Source organism: Diadema setosum (assembly GCF_964275005.1).
Source record: "Diadema setosum chromosome 20 unlocalized genomic scaffold, eeDiaSeto1 Scaffold_20_unloc_1, whole genome shotgun sequence".
Taxonomy (NCBI): Eukaryota; Metazoa; Echinodermata; class Echinoidea; order Diadematoida; family Diadematidae; genus Diadema; species Diadema setosum.
In genome coordinates this window covers 66,476-92,416 of record NW_027307649.1, presented here as the reverse complement: position 1 = coordinate 92,416, position 25,941 = coordinate 66,476, and the positions used below count along the sequence as shown (strand labels likewise).

At 40.6% G+C, this 25,941-nt stretch overlaps 1 protein-coding gene across 1 annotated transcript; it reads left to right on the top strand.

Moving 5' to 3' along the window:
• Positions 1-739: 739 nt before the first annotated feature.
• LOC140245669 (uncharacterized) lies at positions 740-18,788 on the top strand. Its single transcript, XM_072325214.1, has 16 exons — positions 740-1,015; positions 1,675-1,726; positions 2,121-2,170; positions 2,791-2,907; positions 3,704-3,878; positions 4,460-4,593; positions 5,292-5,475; positions 7,322-7,402; positions 7,976-12,039; positions 12,680-12,835; positions 13,738-13,827; positions 14,528-14,636; positions 15,082-15,207; positions 15,872-15,949; positions 16,431-16,508; positions 17,506-18,788. Exons 1-16 carry the CDS (start codon positions 893-895, stop codon positions 18,012-18,014), a joined length of 6,126 nt encoding a protein of 2,041 aa, XP_072181315.1. The 5' UTR covers positions 740-892; the 3' UTR covers positions 18,015-18,788.
• Positions 18,789-25,941: the final 7,153 nt, after the last annotated feature.

The following is a 25,941-nucleotide window of genomic DNA, read 5'->3' as shown; positions in this document are numbered from 1 at the left end:
AAGAAGAACCAATTATCAATAGCACTAATATCCTCAATATGCGACTCATGGTTTCCTCAATCTTTGACATACACAGCTTTGAAGTTGGTCAATTACTACAGCTTGTGAATTCTGATCACACAACACTTGATAAAATGTTCTTCTGGGCCTCGAAAAGTCGCTAAAATCTCCCAAGACCCAATGTACCGTTGCTGTGTTCTGAAAAGATGACATGTAATTACAGATATAACGTTGTGTACGAAGATGTGCATCCACATGGGAATGGCCCCGACCATTTTTGACGATGATTTCTCATTAGTGTCTTAAAAATATGGATGATTGATTAACATTAGGGGTCGTCACATTCCATCTTTCGAAAGGGGGAAAGGTCAATTATCAAACAACTAGACTGCTAAAATTTTAGTTGTCAATGGACACTAAAAAGAAAGTAGCATAAAATAGATTGATTTCATGAAGCGCTACAATTTTCAGTTTGAAGGAATATGTCATTAGCTCTTTCGTAGGCGACAAAATTCATTTCACATTCATCTGTAGCCACTTTCGAATACAAAAAAAAAAACTAAGACGCACCCCTATTTGAAATGATCAATTCCTGTTTGTGAATTGCTGAGGAAACACCTGTTCAATACATATTCTATTGTAATGGACGCATATTTGGCGTCTCTATGTGCGCATAATAATACGATACTTCGCGTTTGTATGAACGGCACGTATGATGGCTTTTGTTACGGACGTTATGCAAATCGGTGCTAGGTAAAAATTTTCGACCAAGATAGGCCACACCCGATCTACCCAGTTCGTTTTCACGCTTGGCAAGAAGTTACTAACTATCTTCCGGGAAAAAAAAAATGCTTAAAATATAGTTCGTGGTTGCTGGAGCTTGTTTTTCAAAATGAAAACATCAAGTGGAATTCTACTTTTGTGGTTTTCCTTGATAATCTCTGTGGTTCAGGAGGGTGGCACGAGTAGAAATGTCGTCCCGAGAGCTCGGAGGTTCTTGAAGCCAGGTGTACCGGTAAGTTTACAGTTCCACAGTCAGTTACTGCTGGTAACTGATATAGCTCGTCAGACAGATATCCCGCGTGAAGCTGGAGTTCTGTTTGTTTGTGTGTTCTTTTTTTATATATTCAATATGTTGATGTTACCTTGTCAAAGTCCTGAAACTCTGTGTTCTGAAAGTTGATGTTCTTTTCTGTTCTCATAGTATACCATGGACAGTGGATGGAATCATGGCATGCATGATGTGTATTTTTATGCAGATAAATGGTGAGGAAATTTGCATGTTGTCGGATTAAGATCTTGAGAACAATGAGAATTTGTCGTAAAATCATCAACCTTAACATATTTCCGTATGCCACAATCAAAATAGAAATTTACATGATGGCCCCAACTTTTCCTTAGATAATGTTGCACGCAAAGCGGTTAGGTAGTACCAAAAAAAAAAGCAAGTCGATATAAGCTGAGAAAACAACCAGCATGCCTAGTGCCACATATAATTATTTTAAGTATTTTTTTATTCTTTCATTTACGCAGGTATGCTGTTATGTCTAAATATTTCACTCGGCCTTAGCATTTCTGTATTTGTAAATTAATAGAGTACATTTTAACCAAATGATCGACTAGCTCTATTCAATCTGGTTGGACATAATCACGATCATCCTTCTACATTTACAGCTAACCAATGACAGATCCATAAAATTGCGTGTTCTACGTCACCTTGGGAACGGTAAGTATTATGATCAAGACATTGACGTAATTTCCATGAGGAGTTTGACAAAACTGTGGAAGTAGATTAATGGCAAAGTTTTATTATCACTCATTTGGCATGATTCATACTGTTTTGAAATCGTTCATTTAAAACATGATTAAAGAATCGTCGGGTCCCTAAAGTGTAAATATCTTTAATTTTATGTCATCCTCCGCAAGGCCTGCTTGCATTAGCGAAATAATTGATGAATGCTATTAGTTTTGTTAGTTGGAAATGTTTTGAGATCAATTACCGATTCGCTTTGTTATTTTTAAAACACATGGTGATTGTTTTTTATGTTGTTGTTTTTTCTACGCTATGCTTCGATTTGCCAAAGTTTTATAACTCTGCTTTCATATCATTTTGCTTGCAGCTTTGCCACCAAACTCTACGGAATTTACCCTAAAGAAGCGATCTGCAAGAGTAAGTGTCGCCAGAGAGAGAGAGAAAGAAAAGAAACGACTGAGACGGCAGAATTATGAGAACAATACCAGTGAATACTTGAGGCCATTTTCACCATATGTATCAGATGTTATAAGTATTCCCATTGACAAAAGCTGGAACACACCAGACTATAAGTCATGCAAAGAGTAAACTTAGGCAATGAAAAAAAAAATTGCACCGTTCATATCCATTAAGCACTAAATCAAAATGTTGTGATGGATAGTATACATTTCCCATAAGTTTTCAAAGTAAATGCTTCCTTTGATATTAGTTGCAGCATCGCTGATAGATTTGGTGGTTAATTGTTTCATCCAGCTGCTCCTGGCATGTGCCTGGGTAATAGATATCCGTTTTTCGATGTGTGTGTTTGTGTGTGTGTGCGTCCGTCTGTCTGTGTCTGTCAAAATATGTCATGTAATAATATCATTAACAGGCATAAAACATGACGTCATATACTTTTTGAAAAAAAAATCTTTATATTATTGTCAACTGGTAATGATTTGAATCATTTCTTTTCACCCTACCGTTCTTACTGTTCTCGTGTTTCTCTTTTCCTGTCATTTTTTTTTCGCGCCGTTTCTTTTATCATCATCTTGTAGCCGAGTAATTTACGACCACGCCCATGTCCTCCGAATTCGTTCCGATGCAGCAATGGTCAGTGCATTCCCGCAGACCAGGTCTGCGATGGACGGTTGTACGACTGCCCAGGTGGAGAGGTATATAAGCATCCGCTGATCTCGTATTTCCAAACGTTGCTACCTAATCAAGGGGAGGATGTGACATCCTTTTGCTTTATGCCACTACATGGTAGAATGTTCATCTTAAACTGATAAAGAGAAAGTCAAAGAATTCTGAAGTTTCATGTTTTCACCGAACAGCGATAACGATTAAAAATGCACAATGAGTTGGCAGTGGCGACGATGTCGTCACCTCACACGTAGTGGATCATGGATACTAAATACTGTCTCACATACAATAGGCATTCAAGATGCCACCATGCCCAGTGTTTGTGTTTATGGTTGAGTTCAATGATTATATCAAATTGTTGAAGCATTTCATACAGCATTAAAAGTTATTATCAGCTGTATTTTAATCAACACATATCAAGCTATTTTGAAAAGACGTATACTCTGTCAAATGTTGAGGAGGGCTGAGAAAATTTCATTCCCATCGTAGTTTGAATAGCAATTTCAAACACTTCAACTCACCAAAACAAATGTGAGACCAGGGATAAAGGACTTTTAAATCACTGTTTCAAATTCGCCAACATCTCGTACGTCTAGTCCAAAGCATCTCTAGTTATCTCCATAGATAAATAGATAAATACAGATATGGATAGACTTCATAAATAACAGGGTATTCCACTTGTAGTGATAGGAATTAAGCCAGTAGAATTTCCTCGATAAAGAGGGACATGGACTTGAAACAGATCGGAGCAATTAGTCATTTGCATCGTTTTGTTTAATTTGTGGGATTTTATTAAGAGTGCAGCTATGACGTTTCTTTGAAAAGGACGAACAGAGTTGTCCCCAGACGGCTTGCCCAGCGGACATGCTGCAATGCCAAGGCGGCAAGTGCATCCCGCCCTACTGGCTGTGCGACCTCGTGGAAGACTGCCCGGACGGAAGAGACGAGGTGGCCTGCGCGCAGAGGAGATGCGGCGACGACGAGTTTCGGTGCCAAACTGGTGAGTGGCGAAATGTCAATGGTCGATGTTGAGGCGGAGAGGCGTGTCTGCCTTCAAACGCCCCTGCATCCCCTTATTAATATACGTGGATACAGTTCTCGGTAATCTTGGTAATGTTCCAGGCAGGTGGATGAGCCATCAATTGCTTCCTCTCTCCTGGGTCATTTTGCCATGCTTGCACAAAAGTTGAGACCAAACATTACTCAGAATATCAAACGCAAGTCTCTAAATACTCTCACTCTGATTGGCTGGTTATGTTTGATGTTCTTACTTATCATTGCTTTTGGTTGATCTTAAAACTTTATGCAATAGGGCCCTGGACTCATTTTCTCTCTTCTTCTTTTTTAATTGCTTCTTTCTATTCATACAATCCTCCCCGTTAAGGGCATTTGATTGTCTGTTTCTCAGGTATAGTATAAGCTTGATATTAAAACGTAGAATGCGCGAAACGCCGTCAGGCCAGTTAACCTGACAGTTTTATTGGTTGTTGTCTTATATTGTTTGTCTAAAATCTCTTTTCATCTTACTGTTTCCTTCGCTCTATAATCGTATTGATGTTAGTCTCTTAATTCTCCTTCTAGGATCATGTCTGCCCGGTGAGTGGGTGTGTGATGGGCAGGTTGATTGTCATAATGGTGATGATGAGCAAGCCTGTCTGGAGAGTGGCTGCCCTGACGGAGGGTTCAGATGCAACAACGGCGCCTGCGTTGTCGAGGTGAAAAAAAGTAGCGAAGTTCGGACAGAGCAAAATGTTCTTTCCTGACAGCATCTTTCAATTGCTTATAGGGCACGATCTATGTGTTTTGAAGATTAGTTTTGGGCAGCTATAACATCCCTATCGAGACTTATTTTTTCATGATAATAAACCAAGTTGATATACCTGTTGTGAAGGATGCCTTTTTTTTATAGGGAAAGATACAGAGGTGCGTATTTTAACCTTTGCCGCCCGCAGGGACAGGACGCTTTTGAGGCCCATGTTTAGCCTTCTAATCGCTCTTCGAAAAAAAAAAGTGAGAAGGGGTGAGGGTATGAATTAATCCTTTGAGCATTGAGTGCAAATTTGCATGGAAAACTCGAAAGCATTGAACACACCATCCACAGTCGCTGACACAGAAAGAATCAACCCTAAGGTCTGCAGACACTGGTAAAAGATCTTTCTAGACCAGTAGACTAACATATTCTATATCATTTTCTATTCATACTTCTACATAAAGAAAGATAAGAGCTCCTAACTCTAGCTTTGTCTGACACCGCAACAACAAAATTTATACAGGCTGAATGAGATTTTTTTTCCATTTATCGACATAATAATATTATATATGAAAATGGAAACTTGAACAGCTTGTTACAACGTCCTGTTCAAGAAAAACAGAAATTACTATAAATTCATTCTTAAATCGCTCTACTTTGCAGGCACACGTTTGTGACGGCATACACGATTGTTACTACGGCGAGGATGAAGAAAATTGCGCCCTCAGCGAGCCCTGCCAGGGTCGCTTTCGATGTGACAACAACGAGTGTGTGACGTTTTCCAGGGTCTGCGACGGCCGCTACGACTGCAGCTACGGCGAAGACGAACAGGGGTGCTATGAATGCCGTAAGCTTTGCTATAATTTGCAATATTGCCATTGCCATGTGTGGAAATAGTAGCAGCAGTAGTTATAACATTTGAATCATAATCATATTGTATCCATTTAATGGCTATCATTGAAATTATTATTTCAATTCAATTCAATTTAATTCAATGATTTAGTCATTTCCATCAAAAAGATACATGATACAAAGTAGTATACAGTGTATGTGTCAATTTGGCTTTCATCCAGCTGCATGGGAAGGACAGATCATTGAACACAATATAAAATATAACCCGAATGGTATTATAGCAACAACAACAAAAAAAAGAATCAATATACACTTTGACATGGTAACAAAAATAGAAGTAATCATTAAGATGGAAAAGGGTGTTCCACTAAAAAGCTAAGCATGTAGGACGTGGAACACTGAAAAAACAACAGCAGCATCATTATACCAATTAGCTAAATTTATGTTAAATTCATCTATGTACCATTGTACTTTGGTCGTTGATATATGAATTATGATGCTGATAATACAAGCACACTAGCATACTATAATCAAATACGCATGTTAGAAAGACAAGTATTATTTCAGTTACTACCGTCACTCAATCGAGCATAATAGTCATGTGCCCTTGTGCCCTTGTGCACTTTCAAGCACCTGCACGCACATTCACCACCATCACATGTCCCCTGCTATCTTCGCAGCAGAATTTGTATTGTTACGAATCTAGTACGTCCCTACCTTTTACTCGGGCCGGCCATCTTTTCAAGCAATGCTTATAATGGCGGCCCTCTGCATAATCGCTCCTTAACTACAATTGTTATTGTAATCCCTGCTGCATAGACATGCATACTGTATATCATATTAATTTCCTTCTATATCGCTGTTTATGCAAGTCAAACGACTCTGTGTTAGATTTACTTTGTATATTTCCTACATGTTCATGATTATGTAACTTATGTATATTGATTTGCAGAAAATAAAGTATCTATCAAACAAACAAAATGTGAACGACTATCCACACCGCCGTTTCCCCATGAATTTATAGGCGAAATCCACCCAGGCGACTGATGATGCTAGCGGCTGGCTGGCCAACCTTCACTTCTATCTTGAGTTTTTCTACCTCACAAGTCATACGAAAATGAGGAAAAAATGAAAACATTTATTCTTTTTTAATTCCTTAATAACTTATGAAATCAATGATGGGTATAGCTCTGTGAGGGCTCTCCATGGCGAGGGCGCCAATTATTATCATCGATTAGCAAGAGGAGTGTTTGTGTCTGCGTGTGGATGAAATTCAGCTACCATGGCTACGTTTCAAAAAAAAATAATTACTTTTCGCCACGTTCTGTGACAATTCCTGTGCAGAAGTGGGATACGTACATCCTCGCACTAGGTTGTCAGGATAACTTCTGTGGGTTTGTGTTTCTTATTATTGCTTCGCCTGGTTTTAGCTCAACGTTGAGGCATACACAGGATAGAAATAGATGTAAATATATATATATATATATATATATATATATATATATATAGATATTATATATCGGTTTTGAATGACATGCTCATTTCTCAATCCAAAGATCAACACTGCCGATATTTATTCTGCATAATTCCACATAATTGAATGGGAGTACCATTATGTTATAACTCACCAATTAACCTGGCACACACAAAACTTGGCAAGAAGCAGTTATATGAGACGTTCGATATTGTAGAAAACGGCATTGTAGAAAACGATCATATTTTAGTCCCTGTCGTTTGAAATGACTTTGTGTTCTGTGATTCCATGAATACAAATTGTACAAAATTAGAATCTTTTATATCTGAATCGTATTGAAAATGATCATTAAATTTTGTCTTTCCAGGAACCGATGAATTTCAGTGTCGACAAGGAATATGCATTCCCATATTGGCTGTGTGCGATGGAGAAATCGACTGTAATGAAGGTTTGATTTAAAAGTACTCCGTCTTTTAAGAAACGAAATACAATTTAATAACATCCCGTTTAACAAAAGTATTTGTGAAATCATTTTTATTACAATCATTTTATCATTATTATTGTCGTTATTATCTATTCGACCAAGAAACAATACACTACACCATCACAAATACAGTACAAATACATTACGCATCATGGTAAAGCGAGTGTCCCTTTGACTACACTAATCAAATGGGTCAAGGAATCAGACTGCACTTAATTACATTTGAATATGAGAGTTCAAGTCTCAACTGCCGGGACAATGTTTTAAATGTGTGAGGCACCGTTACGTAAGAACTGGTGTCAGCAACATGTACGTTTTAATAGCTGTACACTACCGACTCTCTCTCACAAACATACACACACGCAAACAAAGAAACATATATATTATATATATATATATATACAAGAGAAAAAGAGACCTGTGTTACGATATAATGCATATCTCATATAGGTGTATGTTATGCAATAACATATGTGATTCGCTTAAATATCTTTAGTAGTTTCACTCATGTGGTATTTCTTGTTTACCTTGTTTCAGGGGAGGACGAGAATAATTGTCCGACTCGCCGTAGATGTCCTGGTCAATTTGAATGCTCAAACGGTCGATGCCTCGGGCACCGATACATCTGTAACGGGCGAGAGGAATGTCCCCTGGGGGAAGACGAGGTAAACTGTCCGGGATCGCCCACCTGCAGGAACGACGACTTCCAGTGCATCGATGGCTTGTGCGTTCATCATTCCAACGTCTGCGATGGTGAGCGTCAATGTGTGTCAGGCGAGGATGAGCGAGACTGTCCGTGCAGGGGCGACCAATTCGACTGCGGCATGGGGGAATGTGTGTCTGCGCTGCGTGTCTGTGACGGGCGTACGGACTGTCCACGTGGCAACGACGAAGAAAACTGTCCAGTTGTTGGAACAGATGATGATGGCAGCTGTTCCGGTCAGTTCCGCTGCAAAGATGGTGCGTGTGTGCCGACGGACCGTGTCTGTGATAGATTCTTTGACTGCATGGGCGGGGAGGATGAGGAGGACTGCGTGATGACCAAGTGTGGAGACGAGTTTCAGTGTAAAGATGGCACCTGTATCGCAGCCGAGATGATGTGTGATGGGCTTGAAGATTGTCTAGGAGGAGAAGATGAAGAGTCATGCAGGGACCTTCCGCCTTGTGACACCAACGCCAACCTAAAAATGTGCAGCACTGGACAGTGTGTGACCAGCAGCGCCTTCTGCGATGGGTGGGTTGATTGCTACGGGGCCGTTGACGAGGTGGAATGTCCGGACATTCTAACTTGTGATGGGTTCTTCATGTGTAGGCTCGACTATTGTATCGATTCAGAGAGAATATGCGACGGAGTAACAGACTGCGCCGACGAGAGAGATGAAACCACGGTTCTTTGCGCTGTCGGTGCAACCTGCCTCGACGGATTTGAGTGCAACGACGGTGAGTGCATTGACGTAGCGCGGGTCTGCAATGGAAGAAACGATTGCTCTCAGAGGGAAGACGAAGAGAACTGTCCGGAGATTGAGGAATGTCAACAATTTACCTGCAATGACGGTTCGTGTATTGATGTTTCACGGGTTTGTAATCGACGCACAGACTGCCCAGGTGGGGAGGATGAGAACAATTGTCCTGCGGAATGTGAAAATTTTGAATGCAACGATGGTTTGTGCATTCCCCTGTCAATGGTGTGTGATCGGCGACGAAATTGCCGCGATGGCGAGGACGAGGCAAATTGTCCGGAAGAATGCCTCGGGTTTGAATGCTCCGACGGCAGTTGCATCGATACTGCAGACGTATGCAATGACAGGTTTGACTGCCCGGGAAGAGAAGACGAAGACAACTGCCCTACGAGCTGTTCGGATTTCTTGTGCAGTGATGGGGTCACATGTATCGACTCTTTTCGACAGTGCGACGGACGCCCTGACTGCCCGGGAGGAGACGACGAGCGCGGCTGCGCGGGTGTCGGCTGCTTCAACGGTTTTCGTTGCAGGGATGGAATGTGCATCCAGTCTGATCAACTCTGTGATGGTTACTTCGATTGTGAGGATAGATCCGACGAAGACGCTGCTACGTGTGTGTACGATGGAGGTTACGATCACGGATATAACCAGGGATACACACAAGGGTATGATGAGGGATATGGTGGTTACGAGTCAGAGCCGAGCTATCGTGAGAGCTACCATCGTGAGCCAGTTTATCAGGTGCCGGACTGTTACAATGAGTTCCAGTGTGAGGATGGAAGATGCATCTCCAAAGAAAATGTGTGTGATGGCTACTTCGATTGCCTTGGTAGGGAGGACGAGGAACATTGCGATCTTAATATCCAATATGACTGTCCTGGAGAATTTGCCTGTGATGACGGCACATGCATTCCTTCAGTAGCAGTTTGCGATGGCGTTGTCGACTGCTACGACGGTGAAGATGAGAGCGGAAATTGCGTATTCACGAGCCCATGCCACGATAGTTTCCAATGTGGCAATGGTCATTGCATCCCCAACGAAGCTGTCTGTGATGGCCATAGAGATTGCTATGATGGGGAAGATGAAGACGCAGCGAGGTGTGCCAACAACATCTGTGAGTTCCAATGCAGTACTGGGAACTGCATACCTCGGAGATATCTCTGCGACGGTAAGCGAGACTGCTATCACGGCGAAGACGAAGATCGGATCGAGTGTCCAGTGACCAGCCCTTGTGATGGCTTCCAGTGCGGCGATGGCACGTGTATCTCAGACGACCGGGTGTGTGACAACTACAAAGATTGTCCGGATAGGGAAGATGAGAGCGCGTGTAGCATACAGCAGTGTCCAGGACAATTCAACTGCCAAACTGGCTTCTGCATAGACACCCGGTATGTTTGCAATGGACGAGATGACTGTTCAAACGGTCTAGACGAAGCAGGATGTAATTTGCACGAAGGGTGTGATGCCTCTGAATTCGAATGCTACAACGGGCTATGTATCTCCCTGGCCCTCGTTTGCGACGAACTGCCCGACTGTTCAAGCGGTGAAGAAGAATTTGATTGTCCGGAGACAACGTGTGTTGGACAGTTTCGGTGCGACAGAGGGAACTGCATCTCGGCGTCCTACGTATGCAACGGGAGGCAGGACTGTGAAAATAACGAAGACGAGCTCCGTTGTCCGACTCGTGAACCGTGCGAATTTGAATGCAACAGTGGCTTTTGCCTGATGCGGGCTCAGGTTTGTGATGGGATCGGAAACTGCGCCGAAGGTGAAGACGAAGCAAATTGTCCTATCACCGACCAATGTTCTGGAGGATTTGCTTGTGATGACGGTACGTGTATTGCGAGATCATCTGTTTGCGATGGTTATAGGGACTGTCTTCGGGGAGAGGATGAACGGCAAGGTAGTTGTGGTATTACCGGAAGGTGCTCAGGGGAGTTCCAGTGCAACGATGGATCTTGCATTTCGGTGTCCAGAGTTTGTGATGGCTACAGAGACTGCCCTGGACGGGAAGATGAGGACAGGTGTGAAATGCCCCAACAGGATCAGGCACAGCCAGATGTTTGCACTGATGGATTCCTCTGCAGCACAGGTGCTTGTATCCCCATCACGTCTGTGTGCAATGGCATCCGGGATTGTTATGGAGGTGAGGATGAAAAGCCCGGAGTCTGTTCAATTACGTCGCCCTGTTCAGGCCGTCAGTTCCGCTGTGATGACAATTCGTGTATCGATGAAGACCGAGTCTGCGATGGCTTCAAGGACTGCTCTAGGCGAGAAGACGAAGCCAACTGCGAACTGCGCAACCCTTGTCCCGGTCAGTTTCACTGTGGCGAAGGCAACTGCATCGATCTACGGCTCAGGTGCGATGGGCGTGGTAATTGTGCCAACAAGAAGGACGAAAGCGGCTGTGATGCAGGAAACGGTTGTACCTCTGCGGAGTTTGAATGCTACAATGGCATTTGCATCAGCGCCAGCTTAGTGTGCGATGAAATACCGGACTGCGCTTCAGGGGAGGATGAGGAAGGGTGCCAGCAAGGCTGTGGCGACCAGTTCGAATGCAATCGAGGAAACTGCATTCCTCGCACTTATGTATGCAATGGTAGATCCGACTGCCCGGAAGGGGAGGATGAAAAGGGCTGCGTAGAATGCGGCTTTGAGTGTGACGACGGTGTTTGCATCGTCATCGAGCAGGTGTGCGATGGCAATCCTGATTGTTCGCGGGCTGAAGACGAACACAGCTGTCCTTTTGTCGGCGGTGTGCAATGTCCTGGTGAATTCCCCTGTCAGAACGGGTACTGTATACCGGAAACCGCCGTCTGCGATGGGGTGCCGGATTGCTACGATAGCGAAGATGAGGAAGACTGCCCGGAAGAAAACATTGGGTGCCCGAACGGGTTTCGATGCGGCAACGGATATTGTGTCCCCCAGGCAGTCGTCTGCGACTCCAACGAGGATTGTCGCGGGGGTGAAGACGAGCTGGGGTGCCCTGTTGTGGGATGTGGGAGCGGGGAGTTCCAGTGCTCAGATGGTACCTGCATCCCTCAGTCTTACACCTGCGATGGTTTTTATGAGGACTGCTCCGGAGGGGAAGATGAGCTGAACTGCGGACTAGAGAACCTCTGTGGCAGAGATCAGTTCAAGGTATGAAGGACCAGTCAACTAGTGATTTCTTTCTTTTCTTTTTAGTTCAGCGCATTGTTTAAGATCCTAACGTGCAATTCCTTTTCTAGAAAAGGCTTGTGTGACCCTTCAAATTCACATGGACGACGAATGTTTATGACAAACAAGATGAGTTTAGTAGGAAACATGCGTCAGTTCAAACAAACTTGAAATACTTTTGACATGTAACTATGGAAATCCATTTCCCACTTCCCTGATGTAGCTGATCGGGTCAAAATCTTACGGCTACAATTTTCATTTTGGCTTTTGCCGATTTATATTCGTGAATAGTCAATTTCCACGGAAAACCAAGTCTTTTGATTGAATAATACCAATGTTAAGTTGGGTTTCGGCGAGTAAATGTTTTGTATCTCTTTACAATATCTTTTATGCATAATGACGTAGAACTGAAGGATAAATATTGTCACATCTTTGGTTGTTGTTTTTTTCGAGTCCAAAAAGAATGCAGATTTTACGCCATATTTGCATTCCGCTAAACCAAAAATAAACATGAGCAGAGAAACTAGCAGACAAACGGTGTGGGGAATGTTTCTTGTTTTTATTCCCCTCTCCCTTTCTGTCTCACTCACGCACATACAAACAAACACACACCCACATCAAGTGTGAAAATGGAGTCTGCATTTCGTCAAACTGGCGGTGTGACGGGTTCTACCGAGACTGTATGAAGGGCGAGGATGAAGAAGGCTGCGGTTCAACGAACTTAGTGGACTGTGGCAAGACGGAATTCAGGTGTAACGATGGTTCGTGCATCCAAAGGGTATGTCCTACAAAGTAGTTTATCAACATCCTTGCGACATTAGATTTTGTAAGATCCTCTTTAGATCATCGATTTGAATGGACAGAACATGATATTCTAGCCGTGACTTCTACGAGGAACGCAGGGCAAGGTGATATGACACAGTAGGAGGGTATAGAGGAGAGATTAAAGAGGATTATTGCAGTATAATGACATATCTTGGATTAAACCCTTATATTATCACGAATTCAAAACGTTATCGACATTGTACGCAAACAGCTTGCCAATAGTTTAGATCCGAACTCTCTGACATGTTGATTTTCCCCCTAGATATTACTTTTGAATTATCATTTACTGTTATGGAAGAGGACTAAATTGGGCAAATCATTCCTGTTAGTGACCGTGTGCACACGGGTATTTTTCTTTAGATATGATGACAATCTCTCACTTTTTCTGTACTGAATTCATTATTTTAGCACTCCTATTTTCGAGGTACGAGCTAATCAGAAAGTATGGGAGGAGATTATTTTCATTCATTTTAGATTATCAAGCCATAAATGTTCAGGAATATGACATCTTACATGTGGTGGCCTGGTGAAAAAAAAAAAAAAAAAAAAACTTTCCCGATACATTTGATGCACAATGACAATCTTTTGATATAGTCATGATAGTATAATCATAACGACAATATTTTATATCATTTCTAATTCAGTTTGCTGTGTAAATTCAAAATTCTACATGTATGTCAATGATTGTTGTCTAATGTTTGATACAGACATACATTACTACTTCGTTGTTGTTTTCTTTAATTGATGAACATCTTTATGTATCTATAATGTTTAACACTCCTATAACCCTGCAAGACTCCAACAATAATAAGCCAAATTATCTCATATATCTTTACTATCCATCTTGTTGCGAAGGACTATGTGTGTGACGGACAATACGAGGACTGTAGCGGAGGGGATGATGAATTAGCCTGCCCCAGCTCCTGCGGTGCCTTCGAGTTCGAGGTAGATATTCATGAGAATTAGTTTCTCAGTAATAACAAAGATGGGTAAGAATGATGGTAACAAAATCGCAGTGTACCTGTATTTAAAAAAAAAAAATCCTTCGCCACAATTAAAGTCATAATGTATTTCTTCTAAGCAAAGAAACATAATAAATAGCCCTTTATGATCAATCAATATAAGTCAATGCAGGTACCACACTTATTACCGGCGTCATACTATACGATTCTCATCTCATAGTTAAGACTCTTGTCTCTTACAAGCAAACTGTTCTAAATCTATTCTCTGGATGTTAGCTGGATAGTGTTTTTGTGAACTTGATTATCAACCGCTGAGAACTGTCGAAGAGGATTAAATATGTCACGCAGCGAAAAACGTCATTACTTCTATGAGGTCTTTGATTGAAGTTACGTAAACTGTAGGGAACAGTAGTCATTATTACATCGAACGTTGTAAATTATCCCAAATGAACATTATCATATTATCATCATTATCATTTTTATTCTTATAGAAATAATCATCTTCATCTAACAGATATAAAATGTCATTATCATTATCATTGTTGTGACATTTGTTTTTTCATGAAGTTGTACTTTTTAATGAGCCCATTCGTGGATCCCCGTTGAAACGTTGAACAGTTGCCTGGTTTTCTGCCAGTTACTACAGTAGCAACAAGAGGTGATATGACAATTTCTCTTGACAGTGTGAGGACAAGACCTGTGTAGCTGCCCATCGCATGTGCGACGGTCGGGAAGACTGCCCGTATGGGGGTGACGAGATTGCGCTGAACTGCAACGATTTCCTTAATCTCGGTAGGTCCAACTCTTCACGTGGAAGTCAAGAGTTGGGTAACAAGTGAGGCGTAGATCTAACTTTTCGGCACTTCTTCTCAGGATTGACATATGGAGTGCACTCAGCGCAAACGACTTTAAAGTTTTGGTTGAGATGGAACTTCAGCCTTCCAACATTTTTTGTGAGATAATGAGAAATTATCTTATGAACTGTATGAGAGCTTTCAGGTTTCCACAGTAAGTACTTGATATCAAGATATATTTAATATTTTTCTTATTTAAATAAAACCAATACCATCTCTTATACCCGGATACCACGAACTCTCTGTTTCCTTTTTATGAAGTGAATACGGACATTGGTAACGTTCACGTTTGTTTTTTAGTTGTTAGGCCATAGCCCTAAATGTTCAACCACCAGTCTAATGGAAACGACAAGTTATCGTGAATACAAACTTTGCTCTTTCAGAGGAGTGCGATCCCCATTACGAATTTCGTTGCTATGCCGGGCAGTGCATCCCGAAGGAGGCTGTTTGTGATGGACGAAATGACTGTATAGGAGGAGAGGATGAGAGTCTTTGCTCCTCGCCGCAGGGTAGGTTCGGGGTTCGAATCCGCTTGTCTGTATGAAATGATTCCCTGCTCACAAATTGTAAGGGTATAGAAGCATTTCCGGGTGCGAAATTCAGCATCTTTATGTCCGTTTGTTTGTTTGTCTTTAGGCGTATTGCAGTTAAATGGCAAATCCCGTGAAACATTGCGGAACTAAAGCTGACGAGACTAACATATTTTGAGCATTCAAAAAGAAAACTGAAATATCAATGTCCTACAACAAGACAATGCATGACATTTCATTTCAGAATATAGCAGTAGTTGAGCTCCTATATCATCTTTTGCTTAAAAAAATATTTTTAAATGCCATTGATATAGCGTAATAATATCCTTTTTGAATGATCATATCTAAGTTTTAACGTCCATTTCATTACTACACGGTATAATCTTTCAAATATCGACTCCTTGGTAAGGTGCCAGCACGTCTGGGATATTTAAAAGCAAACAATTTATCTAAAAGAAATGAACTTAGCCAATCTCATTCAAAAGAAAAAATAATGTCAAAAGACTGAGTCACCAAATGTATTTTTTTTTCTTTTGCTAGGATTAGCATGTCAATGAGTGCTGTGTGAGTAAAAAAAGAAAAAAAAAGGACAAAAAAAAAAACGCATTGTGAATCTATCTCTATAATTTCCCTTTTTCCCTAGACACCAGCGACGGACTCTCATACATGCTGTCTAAGCTAAATGAAGACTTGGAGGATCTGGTCGACATGCTGGGGAAAGGTGGGTGTTTTTATACAGGGAACTTCCCTGGTTCATACAGTCTACTTGTTATAAGTCATTTCAAGATGCATTCACTGTCTGACCGTTTAAATTGTGTTAAACCAAGTGAAATGCTGTTTTCTCATTGTTATTTTTTTTTGGGGGGGGGAGGGTTGTTTACCCTTTAATGCTTTGTGCGTATTAGTATGTGTGTATGTGCGTGTGTGTGTTTATGTGTATACTATGCATGTAGAAATGTTGATATGTATATATGTAACCATACAGCGTAATTGCCACGTAGTTAGTAACCGTCATGATGGACCGACAGGGTATACGCAAAAGCATAGTCATCTGAGCAGATGAAACGGCAAGAGCAGCTAAGCTTTGCAAAAACACTTTGATTAAACATATCTAAGTGTCATAGATACTCTGAGGAGTGCGAAAACACATTTCAGTTACCAGTGACAAGTAATTTCCCTTTACCGCTCTTCAATAATAATAGATGGCCAGGGAGCGGTATACAGTGCGAGTGGACTAGCGAGCACCTTGTACGACATTGAGGAGGCGCTGAATCGTGCAGGTAAGTAAATGGTACACCAGCAATAATCTTTCTAAAATATATTAAAAAGAAATAGAAAATATCTTTCATCTCAGACTTTTACCCCGGGAAGGATTTTGTGATCAAATCAACTGTAAGAGTAACTGTGATAGAACTCATTTATGCTGGAGTCATAAATTTTCAATTTATATCGACCAAGGCATTTTTCCGCCGATTCATCAAACCCTTCACAAAACGTTCACAAACCAATTACAACATTCTCATCAAATTAAGTAATCACTTCAAATTTCAAACAACCAGAAAGAATATCTATCTCTAATTTACAAAGATAAGAGTCGTTTATGAAGTGATCTGGGTACAAACTTTGGTGAAACCTTCATGGGCCACGTTTACACGGTTGGTTACGGTTATTTTCCTTTGTAACATTTGAACAAAACACAACCCCCAAATAGGTGCGTTTGTTGATAAAATCTGAACAGTAGAGGGCGTTGAGTTGAAAATGACAAGTACAGGTTGAAGGCAAGATACACATTCTGCGTACGTCACAAGATTCATAATATATCCCTACACTGAGAAATATACATTGTACGACGTATCGCTGCTTTGCCATATCTTGGCCAATACTGATAAGGTTCTCATCTATTTACATCTCAAATTCAGTTTGGTTCAAGGTCGTGGAAAAGATCTATTCTTAAAGAGTTTATAATGTTCTCGTAAACCTTAAAACCACACCGCACGTTGGAATATCGATCGATAGTGCTCTTTTCCAATTTGCTCCTTTTATTCAAAAGCAAAGGCGCAAGAACTTTGACCTTCTTGCCAAGTTTATCAAAGAATTGCTTTGATAAGGATGTACGTCGCAAAGAAGCCAATATCATACAACTTGTCTCTTGCCAATAGATGAAATCAAGTTTTTAAACTAGGGGGTGGGGGGGGGGTACTCTAACCATCACAGCCTCATGTGCAATGTCACTCCTTTTCCATAAAATTTTATGCATTTTTTTATACATTTCTGCAGAAGAATACGTAACGCCCGACCGGCGAAGTGAAAACATTATTTCACCTGCTTTGGATCTGGTTGGCTCGCAAGATAACGATTTGGTTGAGAAAGGCGAGGCGGACGTCCCTGCCAAAAGCATCGAAACCAGCGTCAAGTTTCCCGCCCGGACGGGAGGGAATGGAAAGTCTGCTACATGGCGGTCGTACGACGCCGCCGAGGCTTCACCCGCTCGAGAAGTCATGGAAACCAATACGTTCCCTTCCCTTACGAGGGTCGTCAACCCGTCGAATGACGCCCGACGCGAGTTAGATCGGCTGGCGAATTTGGCAGGAGCGCTGTCACGAAAGTTAGCCCGACGTGAGAAGGAGGATATCAACGCTATCCCGAAATCCAAAGACATGGAAGACAGGGATGACGTCACAATGGACCAGTCCATGCAGCTCCCGTCTTATGGCTTACTACAGCGAATAATAGTGTTGGAACATTCCATGATGAATAGGGAGAGAAGATCGCTGAGAGAGCGATAGTATCGTTGTCCGACTGTGCAGATTTTGTTGAGTGCTGTTGATAGCAGCTTTGCTCCTGGCATTATTTTCTTTTGTTTGTCAATGTTTATAACAAGTTCGTCGATATCAAGTAATCAGATCTTTAACAGTAATGTGTAATCAACAACAAATACCGAAGTTGAATTCAGCAAACAGGGTAAATGTAATGATTCATATGATCATTAACATCACTATTACATCCAATACTCGAGCAATCAGAAGTCTGCCATAAAGCAGCATATTTTGGGGGCAAAGCACGTCTCCACTGAAAATGATTTTTCAGAGTACTCACCTCTCTCTTACTTTATAAAGTAAGGAATCACGTCATCATCACGTTGAACTTGCATTTCAACATTGTCTTCTATTCTTAAAAACAAAAGTCATTTGTATGTCCTAGGTAATGTTATACTATATTGTTTTATTACTGATTTTAGTGCCTTTTATGGCTTGTTTTTATGAATCTTCTGTCATTTTCTTATGAAAAGTAATGCAGGGTTTCACTTAAGTAGTGAGTCAATTGCCTTTACCTATACTGGTTTAGGAAATGCTAATGTTAATGCTTTGGTTAAATGCATGCGCTTTTGGACATTTAGTATTGTTTGTGGAAGAAGTTCACAAATTCATTTCAATTATTAAATTGAACAAATAATGGCAGTGTTAGGTGGCTGTTCGTTCCATGAATGTAAATGAATTCTGAGGGACAAAAACTACACACTGTATCATGAAATCAGGGCGTCGATTAATGTGACTGACGTCTCATTGTGCAGAGCGAATGTGATTAAAATAATTTTGGTCTAAACTTTTGGACAACAGTAATGCGAATATTTTCTCAGAGTTTACACCAGCTAACATGGCGTCACTCGAGCACAAAAGACACTAATCTCAGTAACATCACGAACATGAGCTGGTGAATGTGACATCACTTCCGCTGTCCTCTCATCGTTGTTACTGAAACATAAATGCAGGAACTTTAAAAAAAAAAAATGTTTCTATTTCAATATTTTCGCGGCCTAATTTCTGTCCTTTTGAATGAGAGTTTGTCATCACAACCACGATGGAACACGTCTATATGAAAAGTCAAGAGCATACTTAGACAATCACGTTCATGCCTAAACATTGGAATAGTTATTGATACATAATTTTTCTCAGTTCTGTTCTCCGTTCTATCAAAACATATAATCCAATGTAAATTCCCTTGCCACACAGGCTGTCATTGACTTATGATAGAAATCAACTATATAATCATTTATAACTCTTCATATGGACAGAGCCCTAATTTCTAGCATTCGAATATATTCACAGAATCACTCACAATTGATCTGTCGCTGCATGTTGCTTATATGATTGTATCTTCCAAATGTACTCAGCTTGGAAGAAGCTTCTCCCTTTAATAAACGACGCCTCCATAAATTGTATCCTAAAGAAGGCACAGGGTTAATGTGGATTTATTGTTCCCTGTGTATCATTAAACTTACATATGAGTACCGTGTGACAGAGAGTACGTGAGAGTAGAGAGTGAACGAGACAGAAATACAAAGATACAGGAAGCTCGAGAATGAGAAGAAAGAAGAGGGAAAGAGGTGAGGGAGAGCAGGTAAGAGGAGAGAGTGGGGAGGCAGAAATACAAATATCAAATTGAGAGATAGAAAGGAGGAAGAAAGAATTCAAGCCTTGCTCTCTTGTATGGAGAGAGAGAGAGAGAGAGAGAGAGAGAGAGAGAGATTTTGACAGAGGGGGAGAAGGGAGAGGGAGAGGGGAGAAAAGATACGAGGTTAGGAAAAAAGAAAAAAAAAGTTTATGTCGCGATCGTGGCGTCTACACGGATGTCCTTAGTCACTCGCTCGCCGCTGCGCCTCTATGCAACTTGGTATTACAGTTATTACTCATGTTTGATCCGATCCGCGGGAAATTCATAGTAGCATGTTGCGGAAGTTCAACAAGTTGCAGGCAATCTTGGGAGCAGTCTGGGGAGACCGGACGAGTCTGAATCATCAGCTCAACAATCGGGGTCTTGAAAATTTTTCTTCGAAAATGTTCCCCCTTTTTACCTTCTCCTTTCTTTCACTTCTTTCTTTCGTAAGTAATCCCCTTCTTATATCTGCTTCTTCTCTCCCCCTCTCCTTGGTATTCATCTTCGTTATCGTAGTCGTAGTCGTGGACGTAGTCGTCGTTATTATTCTCTTCCTCTCCTCATTCCTCTTCCCCTATTCCATTGCTGAAATCATCAACATCAAGGTCATTTACGAACTATAAATGAACCGTTTTCATAATTTATTGTGTTCAAATTTTTATGCCATTGACCCGCTTTTCTTAAATGAAATTAAAATGCTGGAATCCAGTTTGCATATATTACTTGTTGCTATGTCGCACAAGCCTCGGACAAGCTTTCAGGATGTCAAGAACAGCACTGGTTTAAAAGGTCTGCATATAAGATTTGAATATGTTACGAAAACCGCATATTGCTATTTTTCTTTTCTCGCCTTCTGTTGATTGTCATGAAGAAAATGGAATTAAGAGCCTGGCGCCTTAGCAGATAACGTGAAAACTAATCAGAGCAGAACCAAGTATATCTGCATGCGTGAATAATATGTGATGACCACCGTTTGTAGCCTGATTCACAATGCTGAAGTCGATATCCAACGAAGATTTCCCTCCATTTCTCAACTTCATTTTCTGATTAGTAAGGAGACAATGATTTTGACTGATCAAGACCGGCATTTGCGAAATTTAACCAATGGCACAGTAAGTATCCGACAAAAAGCCATTCATTCATTCATCAGTGAATTTTGATTTCGATAATTGGAAAAAGAATCAACCTGGCTGGGACCAAGCAAACTTTAGGCAACCTTATTGTTGCCATCTGTCCGGCATGGGAAGCGCAGAATACGAGTACTTATAGTGCACCATTATGATAAAACAGAGAATTTTAGACCAATCTTGTAAGTTCTCTGAACAAAAATTCAACAGCACTCCCGGAAAAGTAAGAAAATCGCAGTGTACAGGTGGTAGTTATAAACTGCAGATGATCATGAGAGGAGTTTTTTTTTTTTCAAAATTTGTATGATGATTCTTTGATTTTGTGGTTGTGTGTGTTTATGTTGTTAGTTTGTGCTTTTTGGTGTTTTTTTTTAACAGTCTTGTGAAGTCCGACGTGCAGTATTATCGTAGGCCATGAATTATAGCAATTTCGTCTAAAATCAGCCTTTTGCAAAGGCAGCTCGCAATTGACTCCCACACAGCGAGCGGTGGACTCGCAAGCACACGTTCAGCAATCGGATCGGAGCGAGACTCGCAGCTCGCCGCTCGCGCGCGATGTGTGAGAGTCCACTGCTCTCTGTGTGTGTGTCCTCAAATTATAGCGAGCTGCCTTTGCGAAAGGCTAAGAATCGTGGAGCCTCAAGTACATCTATGATGATGATGATGATGATGATGATGATGATGATGAAACTGCATTTATATAGCCCCATTTACTTCTAGAAACATTCAAAGGCGCCTGGCTCTCACAATGTGTCACACAGTCGTTATTTACAAAGTTGCTGGAAAAACTAGGTTTTCTGTTCAGATGTTAAGTTATTGAGGTTGTTACGTCTTTTTCTTTTTTCAATCAAATACCTGTGCACGTTTTGGTGACTGAGAAAGCAATTATGACATAACAACGAATTGGTCCGTTTCAACCTCAAATTTGTATTTGCTAATTGTGTCATTACCGAATCGGAAGGATGAGACGCTTGTGGGAATAAAATACACTTATTAAGACACAAATATTATACAAATAGTGAATGGTCACGAGTGCAATGGTACGAGATTTTGCACGAGGTGAAAGATAGAGGCGCTCTATTCAACGAGGCGAAGCCAAGTTGAATAGTGCGCCTCATCTTTCACCGAGTGCGAAATCTCGTTCCATTGCACGAGTAAAGACCATACACTATTTGATTTATACAACGTCCAAGTAGATCTTTTTGGTCTAAGTAGGCCTAGAAGTCTATACTAGCTATACTTACATGTGTATCCACTGCGATTCTCTTTCTGGCTTGTGCAATCAGTGTAGATCAAAGAGGTTCTATTTGTAATAGAGTAAGCGCTCACCATTCAGTGCGTACAAATGAAAACGGGGCCAATTGAACAGTGGCGCGCGCGCACGAAAGAGGTCGACTACCAGAAGCCCGAACCCGGAAGTGCCTATAGTAATACACGTAAAGTACAGCTTCGAAGATGGGGTTGGGTTGGAAAAATCATTCTAATTTTAAGGAAAATCATTATTTGTCCATATGCCTCCTGATTTTATAAGTGAGATACATTCTCAACACAGTATACGTGTTTTGATGAAAAAAGGACTTGCTCTAATGTGTCAAATATGTGCCTTAACATGAAGCCCAAATAGCCAAACAGGCATTGATGCATTCATACTACAAGACTGCAGAAAGGTACAGCGTATACTCTTTGGTATGGGAGTACTGTTTTCACATAATAATACGTCACTTAGAAACATCAGACACACATACAACACACACTTCCACATGCATACAGCACACACTCCCACACACATACACACCCACAACAAACACACACACACTCACAACAAACACACACATACGCACACACACGTACACACCAAACCACATTTTTTTCAAATTCCAACACACATACACACACACACACACACAACACACAGTGTGTTGTGTGTGTGTGTGTGTGTGTGTGTGTGTGTGTGTAGGAATTTGAAAAAAGAAAATGTGGTTTGGTGCGTACATATGTGTGCGTATGTGTGTGGGTGGGTGTGGGAATTTGTGTTGTATGTGTGTGGGAGTGTGTGTTGTATGTGTGTCTGATGTTTCTAAGTGACATATATTATGTGAAATCAGTACTCCCATACCACAGAGCATACACTGTACCTTTCTGCAATCTTTATTATGTAGTATGAATGCATAAATGCCTGTTTGGCAATTTTGGCTTTATGTTAAGGCACATATTTGACACATTAGAGCAAGTCCTTTTTTCATCAAAACACGTATACTGTGTTGAGAATATATCTCTCTTATAAAATCCGGAGGCATATGGACAAATATTGATTTTCCTTAAAATTAGAATGATTTTTCCAACCCAACCTCATCTTCGAAACTGTACTTTACGTGTATTACTATAGGCACTTCCGGGTTCAGTCTTCTGGTAGTCGACCTCTTTGCTAATGGCGGCGGGTCGTTCAATTGGCCCCGCTTCTGTATGCGAGCGCGCGCTCTTTTACATAATTATATAGAACCTCTTTGGTGTAGATACAGGTCACAGCTATACTAGCGCTCATACACGTACACTAGCACTACGTAGGCCTACGTACGCGCATGCATGTACCGCACACGTACCTGCGCTAGCTGCATGCGATCCTCAATATGCAACACACAGTACACGCAGTACCTATACAATAATTTCTCGAACCGTGGAATAGAACGAAAAAATCGAACCAAGTTGCACGCAAAAATAGAACCAAAATTGCACGGCGCGTTGAATGGAGTACTTATTTAATATCACGTCACCAACAATCCTCCAATCAAATTACAAGGATCTACTTGGACGTTGTATAAAAAACTAAAATCACATCCAGGTCAATAACAAAAAAAAAAAAATGGATGATCCCCACAGAGAAGGTGCCGGAACAGTGTAATAATCAGATGCCACTAGAATCTTTCATCGATGTTAAAGGAGACCTCCGGATGATTTTCAGATTTTTTCCATTTGAACAACTATGAATTGGTTATACCGAGTACAGAGTTTCAGAAATTATAGTGACTGGGTTGAGGAATAAGAATATTTTCGAAATTTATAACAAATTGCAATGAACAAGGATGATGACATGGCAGGGTCACCATAAGAATGCATGAGTTGGGGCTCAAGGAAGCAGAACAAAAGAAGGAAGCATGCATAGATTATACCCACGTGAACCTAGGTAAAAAGCAAGCGGTATTGTAATGGAATTACACTGCTACATTTCTGAAATATGTGAACCTTCTATGTCATCATCCTTGTTCAATGTAATATGTTTAAGGTTTATCAAAGTATTGTTTCTCTGCTCAAGAACCACAATAAATTCCACAAATCTATACATGGAGCTGTTGATTTATGTACTACATGATGAGAAATTATGAAAATCGTCTGGAATGCCCCTTTAATTTCTCTTCGTGAGAACGTAGGCCTATAAACATTTATAAAGCTAAAGACACACCAGCAATAAAACAAAGAGCATCACTTGCAGCGAGCATAAACAACAGTTAAGTACAGTGTAACAGCATGATATGCACATAAAAATAACAACTATGGAACTGTTTTTCAATCAATGCTATTAACCAAATGCAATTTCAGTCAATCACTTTTGGGGGGGGGGCGACTTAGGACTCGTATGGTAAACTGGACAAACAATCTCAGTTGTATATATCCATAAATATTTACCCCAGTTTCCCATACTCATATTTTGTATGTTACCCTCAAACCGTACGACAATGCGAAAAATAGCATGCACCAATAATGAACACTAGAAATCAAGCAGTTTTGCGTCAGTGTTTGTGCATTGTGCTGATGTATCGAAGATTAATAAATTGATGAGTCAATTATAATGCCCCATATAATTCTAATTCGCAAACATCGACATACGAGTTGACTGTTTGCGTCGAAACCCGTCTTGGGCATCATAATGTGTCGTGATTTATCAATAAATCAATTTTATCAAGTCAACCTCACTGTGACAACCCGTGTAGACTCTCCACTAATAAAAGAAGTGGAGCTTAACAAACAGCACAGGAAAAGCTCGATAAAGTATAGATAAGCCTATTTTTTCCAATTCTTAAAAAGACCGCAACATTGTACATTTATTCAGTCTAGCTCAAGCAGCCCCTCCCCATTTCACAGATGACCTAAACGAACGCAGATGCTGTGTTTATGTTGTAGCAGTAGTAGTAGTAGCAGTTGTTGTTGTAATAGTAGTAGTAGTAGTAATAGTAGGAGTAGTAGTAATAGTAGGAGTAGTAGTAATAGTAGGTGTAGTAGTAATAGTAGGAGTAGTAGTAGTAGTAGTAGTAATAGTAGAAGTAGTAGTAATAGTAGGTGTAGTAGTAATAGTAGGAGTAGTAGTAGTAGTAATAATAGTAGTAGTAGTAGTAGTAATAGTAGTCATAGTAGTAGTAGTAGTAGTAGTCATAGTAGTAGTAGTAGTAGAAGTAGTAGTAGTAGTAGTAGTAGTACATGTAGTAGTAGTAGTAGTAGTAGTAGTTGTCATAGTAGTAGTAGTAGTAGTAGTAGTAGTGGTAGTAGGAGTAGTAGTAGTAGTAGTAGTAGTAGAAGTAGTAGTAGTAGTAGTAGTACATGTAGTAGTAGTAGTAGTAGTAGTAGTAGTAGTAGTAGTCATAGTAGTAGTAGTAGTAGTAGTAGTAGTAGAAGTAGTAGTAGTAGTAGTAGTACATGTAGTAGTAGTAGTAGTAGTAGTCATAGTAGTAGTAGTAGTAGTAGTAGTAGTAGTAGTAGTAGTAGTAGTACATGTAGTAGTAGTAGTAGTAGTAGTAGTCATAGTAGTAGTAGTAGTAGTAGTAGTAGAAGTAGTAGTAGTAGTAGTAGTGGTAGTAGTAGTAGTAGTAGTAGTAGTAGTAGCAGTAGTATAATCAGATAGTAATATTCGTAGAAAGTGGTCAATATATTTGAAACAGAATCGGCAGTAACAGTAGATAGAGAAGTAGAAGTAATTGTAGTTGCCGTATAGTATACAGGCGTCTCGTAATGTGAATGTTCATGCCCAAGTAAGTATATTTAAAAAGTACATAAAGAAATAAAAGAGCAACGTCAGTTATGCCAATTTCACAAATTTGCACGACTTAAAATAAATCAAATGTTCTGCTAATCGAGGATTTTGAATAAATACAATTCGAAAGTA